A 13,493-nucleotide genomic window follows, 5' to 3' on the forward strand; every position below is an offset into this window, starting at 1 on the left:
GGTACTACGACAGCTGCTCAGGCTCGAAGCATCATGGTGCATCCCATGCTCAACGGGAAGACCCTGCATAGTCGCCGATTGCCTCATTCAACCTCTGTACTCGGTTACGTGCAGATGGCACTTCGAGTCCAGGAACATGTGCAACTGCAAGACCATCTGGAATTAGCCGTAGTTGCTTCCGACGTACGTGCCCAGTAGCGCGTCCGGAATCCGGATCTGCGCCATCCAACCCTGGCTTGTCACCCGTCGACCCGTGAACCGCTCCACCAACCGCTCAGCCTTGTTACGGGAGCGATACGGAGCCGTCAAACATTCCGCCGAAAAGATCGACAGCCCTTTGCTGCTCAATCCGCAATAAGTAGAGTCTGCATGCTTATCACATGCAAGTATAGCCCTCGCCGTAGGGCTGCATTTTCCACATTACCGTACACGTTTCATCCTCACAACAAGGCCTGCGCTCGCTTCTCTCAATCACTCGCTCGCTAGGCCACCTACCCGCCCCCATACATAAGTATACTTAGACATGGCCTGATGTGATCCTATCCAAGCATACCGGCATGGCCGGCCCAGATCCGCGCCATGCCGGCCCTTATTCTCAATGCTACAAGTCCCGCCATCGCTCCATATCTTGGGGCTTGGCGTTTTTGTGTCACCGAGTCGCCTACTACATTCTATGACTTGGTTCGCTGTCTATTGGGCACTATGATAGGTTATGCTAATCCAAGCTTTGCGGCTCGGTAGAAAATGCCACCCAACGAAATGTGTTGGCAGCGCATGTCGGAAAATAAGCTACATCACTAGCCTATCTTGGCCTTCTTCTTGCTGTAATCATACAAGCGTCTTCATCGTTTTAACTCATCGCTCAGCGTCTACTACCTGTTGCATTAGTAGTAGCTCAACCCCGAAGCTCTGACCTTCCTCTTCCCCTTCTTCTTGGTCTTCGTCGGCGTCGGGCTCACCATAGCACTGCGTACCCCCAACCTGTCCCTTCTCTTCTCGTCTCCACTACCAGCCACTTTGCTTCCACCACCCGTCACCAAATCACCATAGCCACTCTCTGAGTACATGGCTGGAGTACTCGCTCCGCTGTGCTGCCACTCAATGCCTTCTTCCCAAGCGAGGCCCGCAGCAGTAGCAGCACGCACTCCTTCAATGAACGCCTCCATTCGGCTGCGGTCGTCATCGTCTTCGAGGCCACAACCACAACCACAACCAACTACGCAGTCGCCATCATCCGCGCCAATTTCCTCGTCCATACAGCCAAAATGTGCAACGTGACCGCAGGCGGGACAGAGATAGAAGAGACCTGAGACGCGTATCCAACAGATACTGCAGCTGTAGATAGCTTCTGACTTGATAGGCTTAGGAGGTGCATTCGGCGTTGAACGCGGACGGCTGTCCCGCCATGACGAGGCACCGGAAACATTGGATGTTCCTCGTGACAAACTAGGTCTGCTTGTTCTACTCGGAGGAGGATGCAATTTATTCTGACCGGGTGATGTACCAAGTCCTGCGAGGCTCTCATCTAGCTCTATCGTAGGCGTTAGGGCGGGGATGGAAAGGCGCAAGTACTGTTCGGTGGGAAGAGCAATTTCTTGAGCAGGCGTCGACTCTTCCAGTAGGGCATTTGGCAAAGTGGAGGGTTGAAACTCTGTTGCTTCCGGGTTGAAGGAAAAATGACGTGGTGATGCAACCGGCGAGCGCTTCACCTGAGCTGCTACGGGTGTTGGCGGTACCAACGTGGATGAAGCCTGTGACAGATTTCTAGCTGCTCTCCCATCTCCCTCTTCGTCTCCAGATCGCTTGAGTGTGAGCGAAACCGAGCCAGGCTTCGAGCCAGTACGATGAGCTTCGGTTGGGAAGTAGGAAACAAGACCATTAAACTTGAGTACCTCTGCCCGAACACTGACCAATTCCCATCGGCTGAGCATTTCAGCATACTGCTCCCGCCATGCGCGATGCAACCAGTCTCTACTCATATCTAGTAGAGGCCGACTGAAACAAGCCTCATCATCGAATTGATCCTGATTCTTGAGCGTAACCTTGATGACGCTTTGCCCAACCTCGCCATCCCGAGGCGTGCCAGGCATGCTATTCTCTCTCGTGCCGGACATGGTGTAGCCACCATCCTCGTCAAGCTTTTCGTACTCGGAATCGGAATCGTCCACATAGTTGATGCTTGCATACTCAGACTGTGCAAAACTTGATCTCTTGCCATATTTCGAACGCGAAGGTGCCATGTTGTTCTGATCATGACTGTCACTGCCATAGAACGTCGTTGTTCCCCAAGTAACTCCGCTAGTTGGCGCAGAAGTCGAAAGATCATCCATTCGTGATCTGACTGGTGGTGACGAGGAAATGGCGTTTGCAAACGGGCGCGACAGTGCAGCAACAGCACTTGCAAAATTAGCAGTTGAACTTTTCTTGAGGGCTCCATGGCTGTGCTCTGGTGATGTTCCGTACGGGGTATGGTTTGCGGTCTGTGCAGTCCTCACTGTGGGTGCCCTGGACAAAACTGGGGGTGTGTTGCCAGTAGAATATGGAGTAAACGGATCAGAATTGACAGTGTCGCTACCCCATGGCCCGTTCGAACTACTGTGGCTGCCGTAAGTGTCATGATTCTTTGCCAGCCTCTGCCAGCCAAACTCCGTGACTGGTGCAGCAAATCGTGTTTGCGAAGGAGTAGATGGAATAGATATTGTAGGCTTGAACAAACTCCACGCAGCATCTGCCGAAGGAAAGTAATCCAGTGAGAAAGCTGGCGCCTCCATGGACATGGGTAGCTGAGACTGCCGCATTTTGGCCATGGCTGACGTCACACCCTCGCGAGCAGCAGGCTCCGCAAATATGCAAGACAGCATAGCAAGCATTTGGGTGTCCGCGAGTCGCTCGAAGTGTTCAAAGAGCGAGGGTATCAACCATGTGACAACGACGTGGTGGCCCCACTTGACCCGCGCCCTGAGTTTAGGATTGCTCACATTGTCCGACTCGTCGAACCGAAGATCTAGTCCGCTATCCTTGCGTTTGATCCTCACGAGAGCTCGACGTGCGAGGACAAGTACTTGATCCCGCCGATATTGTTGAGGCAGTATCTCCAGAGGTACCTCGTCGCTCAAAATCAGCTTGCAAAGCATCCAGATATCCGCAAGGTCCTCAAATCCATGTTTCCGGGCTACTTCTGCGTTGTGCTCACAAATCGTGGGCCCAGGACCAAAAATACGGTATTCTTCCGCGAGGACACGTTTGCTGGGGACCAGTCTATCTATTGCCGAATACAGGATAGATACCGTGGACCTGGTCTTGGGCGATTGCTTTCGTAAACCACTCGAAGAAGGTAACGAGTTGCGTGATTGGAATCGAGATGCAGCTTTCTGCCAGGCCAAAGGAGGTTGAAAATTCCCAATGTGTGCGTTTCGCGCATGGCCGGAGTCGGACGAAGACGATGGAGAGGAAGATGTTTCCCACGAACCGTCGGAAGAAGTTGGAGATGATCCGTCATCAGAGCCTTCAGAACGTTGGTAAGTGAAGCGCCCGAAAGAGTCGAATATATCATTCTTCAGACCACCCTGGCGAAGGCTTCTCGTAATCTGAAGTCTATAGGCCTCTGGGCCTGGCGCTGACTTGACTATGGGTATTCTTGCAACTACTAGAGTTCCATCTACCGAGAACCGAGCTGTACACTGGATAGGAAGGGGGATATTGGCGTTCGTATGAGAAGATTGCATCACGTCGTCAGTAAACTCGCCCTCATGGTCCTCATCCTCACTAGAGCTCTCTCCTGGTAGGGGGCCAAGGTCCTCTAACGGATCATCATCATCGGCCAGGTCCAGGCTGTCATCTAATGCGCGCTCTCCCAGAGCATAGGAAAGTACCGCTTCTAGTGCTTCCTTTTGCTGATTTGCACAAGTATCAGCAATGCGATGCATGTTGTTTATCAGCTCTTCTTGGTTTTCTCGGCTAATGGATGCAGTAGTCTTCTCGAACTCAATCTCCAACGGGGTCGGTATTCTGGCAACGACAGTTCCCGACTGCACACTTTCAATGGCTTTTGGATATCCCGTTGGAAACTTGATGGTAAAGCGAAGGAATGCAAGTCTTGCGTCCTCAGTGGTCGGGTCGTAGTCACCCCATGGACCGTTGAAACAGACTTTGATGCGGCGACCGGGTACATCAATCTGCTCGAATGTAATTTTCTTATATCTGTTTCCAACATGTGAAATCTCAGAGCCCAAGTCATTTTGCTCTTGATAAGGGTGCTTTTCTGTGCGATGGTGTTGTTTGGGATGGGTCTGGTCGTCGACGTTGGTATGACGCGAATCCCCAAACTTGACGCCGTTAATCCACGTGATGTGATTAACAACTCGTGGGTCTTTGCGACGAATTGGCTGGGCAGTCATGGTCTCGCGCGGAACGGTTTCAGAGTGTAAACGGGGATGCGTTGGGTCTTTATATCGCAAGGTGTGAAGTTCATCGTTGTGGAGGGAGTTTTGCAAGAGGGTCGACAGGTTCCCTTTGCGTTGCTGGCGAGGCGGACCAAATTCATCTCGGACGGTTGTGGTAGTAGTGGGTATTGGACCATTGCGGTAAGAGACATAAGCTGCACCTTTACGTGTCCCAGTGGACTCTTGAGCAAAGGACTCTCCTTTACGGTAGCCGACGGCTTCTTCGAGCTTCTCTGGTGCTAAGCTATGTAAGTGGAGACGCCGGTCAGTCCCCCACGAGACCAGCTGAAAGTCGCGATGGTCAATGCCATGGTCAGTAGAGCCGCGTGTGCGCCACAGAAATTCTCGTACTTGGGCGTTAGTGTCGTGGCCTGGAAAGGAAGCTACGCTGTTGTTGGTAAAGGTCGAAGGGTCACTGCCATCCTCGTGCTTGTAGAGCCAGAGCTCGGAACTGCCGCGCTGGGGCATGGCGAGAATGCCGTGAGGAAAGGGCGTGTGTCGGGCTCGCCATACTGGATAATGAGTGCGAATGACGCGACGAGGGGTGGTGATGTTGTCACGGACGCCCACATCTCTCCAAAGCTTGATGGTAGCATCGAGGGAACAGGTCATGATCTTGCTAGGGTCATTGCGGTTCCAGTCAATGCCGTAGATCTTGGTGCTATGCGCGGCGATGGTAGAAAGGGGGTTTGCTCCATGGCGAGTGTCCCAGATATGAAGATACTTGTCGTGGGCACTCGCGATAATCTTGTCATTTCTACGGTTCCACTTCACTTGAGTCGCCCCAGCGGTGTAGTCGGCAAGTTTCAAGGGTGCCTGTCTGCTGCGGAGGTCATGCACGAAGACAAAGCTGTCTACACCACATGTTGCGAGGAGATCTGGATGGTGGGCAGAGAAGTTGATGTCTGTAATAGCTCGATCATGAGCGCGTAGAGTATACTCGATAGGCGCTTTTTTGTTGTTATATGGCATGGAAAGGTTGTACACCAAGGCAAGCTGGTTCCGGGTCGACGCGATCCATTCTGCGCGTGCTGCAAAGGGAGACCATTGCACATCAGCCACATCCCACGACGATTGATTTGGAATAAAGAGAGGCAGCGACCACGGATCGTCCAGATCTATGATGCGAAGGCCACTCTTGCTCGCGAGCACGACGTCACGACCTGCTGGACTAATGCTCGCGGCGCCAATCTCATCGTCCACTATGATGGAGAGATCGCGGTGGAATGTTGGCGACTCGAATGCCGATGGTCCACCTACGGTGGCGGCCATTCTTGGCCCCAGCAGCTCTCAAGTTTTGGTGTGGTCGAATGGTGATGATATGCGATGAGATGAGGAGTCGTTTGTAGTTGGGGCGCGTGCCTGGCATGGCCCCGGGACCCCTTCAATGTTCGTTCGCGCCTGTCCGCCGATGTGCATGCCACCTGCCGATCCAAGTGCGCCCGCCCGGCATGGCCATTTCGAGTAAGCTTAAACATCCAAGGCTGGCGGCGTGGAACTTCCTTAGGCGACACCATCTTGTCGCTCCCAACGCCGAAAAAGAAGTACGTCTCATTCAACTTGGCCTTACGGACAACCGCAGGTACGCCCACGTTGACGACATCCTTCGCCATCCCACCTTCTCGACAAACAACGAATCCTGCCCCACTCTAAGCCATGTCGCTGCCCAAACGAATCATCAAGGAGACCGAACGCTTGGTCAACGAGCCGTAAGTATCCATCAAGTCCAAAAAGACGCGTCTTCCTGCAGTCGTACTGATACACGTGTGTGCAGAGTTCAGGGAATCTCGGCAACACCGCACGACGACAACCTGAGGTACTTCGACGTCACCATCGATGGGCCGAGCCAGTCGCCGTACGAGGGTAAGTTTGGCAAGTCTGTACTTTTCACCCCATGGCTAATCATGAATGACTGCAGGGGGAGTGTTCAAGCTGGAGCTGTTCCTTCCGGACGACTACCCCATGACGCCGCCCAAGGTTCGCTTCCTCACCAAGATCTACCACCCGAACATCGACCGTCTGGGGCGCATCTGCCTCGATGTGCTGAAGAGTAAGTCTGTAGACTCATCTTGCACACGCCCGAGTTTGCTAACATGTCCAGGCAACTGGTCGCCCGCGCTCCAGATCCGCACCATCCTGCTCTCGATCCAGGCACTCTTGGGTGCTCCCAACCCGGACGACCCTCTGGCCAACGACGTGGCTCAAGCCTGGAAGGAGGACGAGAAGCAAGCAGTCAAGACGGCGCAGGAGTGGACCCAGCAGTACGCGAAGCCCTGAATGTCCCCACTACCGTCTTTTCTCTTTGGGGTGGTACTCTGGGGCATGAGCTGCCAGAGCCGCTGTACTCGCATCCAAACAAACGCTTTGAGATTACAGCCGAGCTATTTCCTCACATGGTTCGTTGCGACTCATTCGTTGGCGACTCGGACTTGTCCTTCTGAACCTCACCATCTCGTTTGTATTATAGTACTGGCCATTCTACACCCTGCACAGCCATGGCGTTGGATGGATCATCTGGATAGCATGGCGGCGATATATCCCCATTGGCAGGACTGAGACACACATGGGGCTCTTTCCACTGGGTCCTTGCCAACACGATGAACATGGAAATGAATAACGATACCAATTTCTCAAACTGCTCGTGCATCAGCTTCTCCTTACCCATGATGACAATAGTCTTGGATGTATGTGATAGCGGGGTCTGTTGCTTCGCATGCGTTTGCCGCCAATTTCAAGTAGAAATGGTGGACCTTGCCTGCAAGTTGCCATGAATTTTGTCAATGTCAAAATGTACATGATCATTGTCCCCTGAGTTTGAGCATCGTTGATGTTGTGCATTCTTAGACGACCATCACTTTGTCGCGAGAAACGCCCTAATGGTGGGGGCGGGACACTTGCTGATCATATCTTGGTTCATGTCGTGCCCGGAGCTCGTCCGCCTCGCGGCTATTCAGAAGACACAGTATCAGCCCCCACATCATCAAGCCTACAGGACGGGTCAAGAGTGTTTCTCGCGCTGCTTTCTCTGGTCTTGGAGTCTTCATAGGCGTGCACGCTTCCCCTGTTGCGCCTTGCTAATGTAGTAGATCGCTATGAAACGGCAGAACGCGTTTTCATAACGATGCTACCAGCCACGCTCCCGTCACCCCACCCCCATTCTCGTCGAAAATTACAACCTCTACGAGATGTGTAGAGCTTCTTCAGCACTTCTCAGACATACATGACGCTGAGCGTTAGGTAGGCACGTTCAGGCCTGGGATGTTCTCCGCAGGAACTCATGGGCGTACATCGGCACATCCCCCGCGAACGACAGGCCTGGAGGCTGCAGAAGGGGCAAAGATGCCCTTGGTACACACTGTGTAATTTTTTTCCCGCTTCCACAGCATTCTCTTCGCCCTCGGTAGCTTCGTTAGCCTCATCGAAGTACGAATCTTTGCGTTGCCCGCACATTCTGCTTAGCGACCACGGGGCATCCGGTCTTGCGCTAGGACACACCCATCCACTGCGGCGGCAGCGACATCGAAGCCACGTTGAAAGGGTTCGTGATAGCTCTGCCGTAACAGCCTCAGCTATGCTATCGCTGTTTGGCAGCAATCCCAGATGTGTCCTCGAGGCTGAACATCATTTCGGAAGATGAACACCCTTTCACCACCAGTCTTACTGCGCGCATCTGGGATTCGGCTTTACCTCGTCCGCATCATGGACAACTGGATCAGCAGCGTATCACATTTCCGGTATTCCAAGTTGCAGAGACCCTGCAAGGCGACTCTCAGACTCCGCTATGGACACCATCTGGGTATGGGCGACTTGTACACCCTTTTATCCACGAACCGCGCATCCCCATGCACGAACACCGCGATATAAAGCAAGACGTCGGCGAAGTACAAATACGAGTTTCCAGAACATCGGCGAATCATACGAATAGGAACGTAGGATATACAAAGACGGCAACATGCCATATACCATGTCTACTGTCGGCACCTGGATGGATAGGCGGAAGGGATATCACCGGGCTGAACAGCGCACAATGGGCAACATGTTCGCTCACGGCAGCGATTGCAAAATTTCGCAGATGGGACAAGCCTCAATCGAACTTCACTTGAGCGTAAAGTGTCTTGCCGCTCCCCACGTTCTCAGCCAAAGCGACACCGATTCTTCGTTCAGCGCCATCGGTCCAACGACAACACCAAGCTCGCCCAAAGCTCACAGCGTATTACAATCATTGTCGATAAGCTCAAAGCTGGTCGCACCGATGATGTCTTGTTTGTGCACAAGAGCCCTTGCAAGCCACGTCCGGCTCAGCTCAGCATCGATGTACAGCAGTATGTATGAGTACCCATCATCTGGGCAGTGTCGACATCTCGGATTCAGAACAGTCGACATGTTTTGTTCAAGAATGTATACTGTTGCGGCATTCCAACAAAATCCTCAGCTCGACTGCGCACACGACCGATTTGACAAGGGCGAGCGAGCACAGCAATTGGGCTGTAGGAGTTGAAGAGTATAGTTCAACTGGCCACTGAATTTGCAAGCAGTAGTCCGGCATGCTGCAACATCAATCTGAGAAGGCAAGCTTCAATACGCCAACAACCTCAACTGGATAGAAGCTGTTGGCCGGCCTCTTTTCCTGGCGCTCCTCATTGCCGAGATCTCTAGATACTTCTTTTGATGCATTTTGCACGCATATCTGCAGACCGGGCAAACATCTAGCCTCTTTCTCAATCTGCTAGGATGAACAAGAAGACACAATAGCCATGATGGCTTTGTAAGATACTGACCCGCTGGATCAGCATATGGGTACCTCTCAGCTGTCAGCAGTGTTAATGCTACACTTGACGCACTTGCCAAGCTAGTTCAGGCCTGAGGATTGCTTCAATCGACAGGAAGTGGTGTAGCACACCGCTCAAGCGATCTGGTCAGCGGTCTCATGTCTTCTCAACAACGGTCGTATGTATCGTCTCAATGCAGTTCAAAAGTTGCGCACAAGAGGCGCCGAAGACTCAGTTCGCCGTCCGATGATCTGTGGAAAGGCTGGGCGACATATCCCACTACAACAATGAAGTTGCTCCAGGCTGAAGAGAACATAATTCATTGTTGTATGGGAAGATGCAGGAAGTGTCTCCGACAGTGATTCCATGGGTTCTCCTTGCCGTTTCAGGCGATGGTCATCCACCAAAGGTCACTTCCAACAGGGGATGGATGTTGACCTGCCTTGACTAGGATTGGCGATTATGGCATACGTCGCATGTCTTACCCTGTCGAAAGATGGTCTTCGATGGCTTAGGCAGGTGGGGCATCTTTTCCACCGATCGAGCATGCTGTACACAGCTTTCGAAGTGTCGAGTTACGACTGTGGTGTTCTCCTCGCATCTATGTAATCAGTATTTTGCCCACAATTCCACTGTCCTGTACCCTGTCATAGGGTTGATTGGTTCTTGGGTGGTGACTTCCTGCAAGGATGAAGCACAATGTAGGTCACAGCAAGCTTCCAAGGTATTCTAATATGCCGGTGTGGTGCTGCTGCTTGCCTGTGGAAGCTTGTTTGACATCTGCCTTTGTTGAGCGCAGGCTCTGCCGATTCGATCCGCTTGGTTGAAGGCACAATCCTGTTGAGACTTCGAATGCCTGAGATACACTCATACCTACTGGGATTTGCCGCCTATTCCGCATCTTGCTAGGGCCTAGCACGAATCGTGCTGGGGCCATAGCAAGGCATGGAAATGCATATGCCATGGAGACCAAGACTAGTTGTTACGGTCTTTGGTAGCAGGCCCTTGTACGATCCTCCTAAGGACGCTCGTATGCCTGGGCTTGTATCGTTGCCGTTGTCCCAAATGTTCAATCTGTCGAGTGTTCCGGTTAGAGGACGTGGCGTTGCTCCTATCGGTGACACTTCTCTAGTCATATGGATATCGCGGTACGTGAGTGTCGTCAGAGCTGTATCCGGGGCCATGCGATTCATTGGCGCTCAATACTCCCCATCCGATTTGATCGATCGCTTCAGGTGCATACTTGGACAGATTCAGGTGTTCTGTCTTGTTGATTGGTCGGTGATATTGACCCCAAACCGGTTCCTCGAGTACAGCGAGCTTACCTGCAGCCAATTCACTAGTTGTATCGAGGGTTCGGTGACAACGGTGCGCTTACCCTCGCTATCTGGCCTGTGCGCATGCTTTGTCGCCACTTAGGAGTGGGCATTCCTGGATCTTGGTAACATTCTGGGGTAGTCGCTTAAGTGGGCGCATCGCCTTCAAAGTGAGTGCTACATGAGAGTTCGCAGACGTTTCCTTACTTTGTGTCTCCTCAACTTGGGCGGGGTTGTTTGGGCGCATAGGCGAAGCATGCATCGGAAGGGAAAGGGCACCTGAGATTCGCCGAGTCCACGAGGAAGGAGCCGCGGATGAGCCATGGCATTGGCAAGTCGACCGGTCTTTACTATGAGATTACTGTCAGTCTCCGCATATATATGTACTCCTCGGATTCCTCTATTTGGCCTACATGAGTCACAGATCCGGTCACTTCGAAGAAGTTGCATCCGCTGTACCGAGTGCGCTTGTGATTCCTTCTCCTTCTCTCAAGTCTCTTTCATTGTCAATTCCGAATCTCTACAAGGGTGGTTTTGTTCTTCCTGGACACTTGGCTATTGTCGAGACTTCCGTGGCGGATGCTGCGGTGGATGCTGCCTTCTGCATAGAGGCTGTCCGATGTACACTATACGCAAACAATGACGTTGTTCACGCAATATTGGCACTCAGCCTGGTCAGACTTGGATCATGGCTGTTGTCACTCGAAGGGTGCTCGCTCGAAGGTGGGAGGCGTGCCTGCGCATCTGGTGGCGTCGAGCTCATTCGACGGACTTGGACTCGTACTGCGAAGAGACTATACAGGCTATGCGTACGGCTGCTTCTATGTTTCCTCAAAGTCGGTTAAGTTTTTCGGTAGAGCTTTCATCCGTGTGAGTGTCCTGTCGCATGGGTTAGAGTGCTTACTGTTGCGCCGACTGTCTACTAGGTGTGCACACTAGATGCCTCCAACGTTGGAAATACTTGCAGAGGGCCATGGATCACTATGCTGGTAATTCCAATGGTCAATGGCGTCTTGCAGAGGGGTCATCAGCCCTGTGGGTGTCTTTCCGGATGTTGCTGAAAGCTGTCTTCGCATCGGATACCCGCATACGCGCAACGTCTAGGATGCATAATACCGCATTTCTTTGCACAGGGTGTATCAGGCGATACTCATCAGGAAGAGTATTGTCTTTGTTCGTGCGGGGTTGGTGTTGTGATGGAGTTGTCGCTGTTGAGAGGGGAGGCGATATCAACTTCGTGCCAAGGCGCGCCATGAGACAAGCAGTTAAGATGCAGCACCACGAAGAGCTGCACTTAGAGGCAATGGCAGTAAGACATACTTGCTTATGGTTACCAAGTCCAACCGGCGTGTATGCACGACAATGAAGTAAAGGAGAGGGAGGGGGTTCAAGTCTGCAGCTGCAGAGAAGACTTAGATGGGCATAGCAGCCACCACAACCGAGTTGAAGATCAGACGAAGCACTATAATGCTGATAGGACCCCTCCTGTCGCCAGGAACCCTGCCACGTTGCTGCCTTAGCGAAAAGCCCACACAGTCACGCCGCCTATTTTGCAGAAGACTAAATTTCAACTACACCCGCCACAACATACTTTCAATGACCATATATCTTAATTAACAACACTTTCATCCATCGAAACTGGGTGGGACCACAGCCTGGAAATGTGGCAGGGGGGTAGAGTGGTGTAACGGGGAATCTGTTTTAGGTGAGTGGAATTTCTGTATCCGGATCCAGAGGTCAACGACAAGCGGCGAGGTACGACATTCGAATCCGGCAAAGGACGTAGGTGCAGGCAGGTATGTAATTAACACCTGCACTGAACCTTTTTTTGCCCATTCTAACTAAGATGTTTAACCCTTACTGCATTCAACTCCTGGCTGCTATTACACTTCTATTTACCTTTTAACCATAGAACACACCAGCCTCTTGAAGATTGTTGAGGTGATTTAAGGTACCTTAGATAACGAGTATGTCTCTTTTTGCTTATTCTTATCGCGGCTCCTTCCTATCATGCTGCAGTCAAACATCCGCAATCGAGCACTGCAATTGAGCACAGCAATTAAGCACTAAAACCCATATCATCTTCATACGCAATTATAGGTTTCGGAGCTTTTCACCTTCTGCTTCTTGTAGAGTTGTAGCACATGAAGCTTTACAAGCAAGTGCAGGAGGAGATTTACCGCTTTGATTCCTTCTAGGACTTGCCTCCAAGTCGAATGCTTCCACTCTTGTCATTTGGGGATATCTGTATTATTATAGACATGTGTTATTGATACAAATAGTGGTTCGCGCAAAGCCTGTAGGCAGACTAGCTTTTATGACGTTGTTCCCTAACCCAACCAACCTAATTATACTTAGGATCGCGTTGCAGGGATAACAGCTTCCAAAACTCTACCAGAGCTAAGTCGGCTCTTAGAAACCTTGTTCTTGACAGAATAGACTTAGGAGCAGTGGAATGGCATGACGTCAAGCCGTCAATGAGCGAAATAGTTGCATCTTGTTCCTTGAACACCTAGAGCTTCTCGCTACATTACAATTGAACATCCCTAAGTTACACTGCACGTACGGTAGTAACTTATCCCAGAAATGGCAAGTAAATAATCCTGCTGCACTGGCGACATAAATTGAAGAGAAATATCCGAACAGCATCCGATTGACGTAGGATAATGTGCCCCACAAACTCAATCTGCACCACATGTCTACCCTGGTCACGTAGAATACCCGGTAACTTCGATACCCACGTACCAATGCCGCAAGTCATACTGTTTAAATTGAAAGGCGATCCTACCCCACCGATCTATAGTATTATGCTTTGAGGGCAAATTGCAGTTATGAACCTGGGAGCCCAATTATTCACATAAGTACTGTCGTCCTCCTCAGACTAGGCATGGTGTCTTGGTGTAGTGTTCGCGTTTGCTCCATAAGTTATAGAGTCTGCCTAGGTAGTATACAGAGCAGATTCCAAC

At 51.6% G+C, this 13,493-nt stretch overlaps 2 protein-coding genes across 2 annotated transcripts; one reads left to right on the forward strand and one right to left on the reverse strand.

The window, feature by feature from the left end:
- Positions 1 to 869: 869 nt before the first annotated feature.
- On the reverse strand, positions 870 to 5,714 carry PtrM4_108610 (WD40 repeat protein; the record flags this gene model as incomplete). Its single annotated transcript, XM_001935896.2, has 2 exons — positions 870 to 872; positions 975 to 5,714. 2 exons carry the CDS (start codon positions 5,712 to 5,714, stop codon positions 870 to 872), a joined length of 4,743 nt encoding a protein of 1,580 aa, XP_001935931.2.
- Positions 5,715 to 6,098: 384 nt separating this feature from the next.
- Positions 6,099 to 6,719, forward strand: PtrM4_108620 (Ubiquitin-protein ligase; the record flags this gene model as incomplete). Its single annotated transcript, XM_001935895.2, has 4 exons — positions 6,099 to 6,151; positions 6,217 to 6,305; positions 6,361 to 6,492; positions 6,544 to 6,719. 4 exons carry the CDS (start codon positions 6,099 to 6,101, stop codon positions 6,717 to 6,719), a joined length of 450 nt encoding a protein of 149 aa, XP_001935930.1.
- Positions 6,720 to 13,493: the final 6,774 nt, after the last annotated feature.

The sequence above is a fragment of the Pyrenophora tritici-repentis genome, chromosome 5, assembly GCF_003171515.1.
Source record: "Pyrenophora tritici-repentis strain M4 chromosome 5, whole genome shotgun sequence".
NCBI classification, from domain to species: Eukaryota; Fungi; Ascomycota; class Dothideomycetes; order Pleosporales; family Pleosporaceae; genus Pyrenophora; species Pyrenophora tritici-repentis.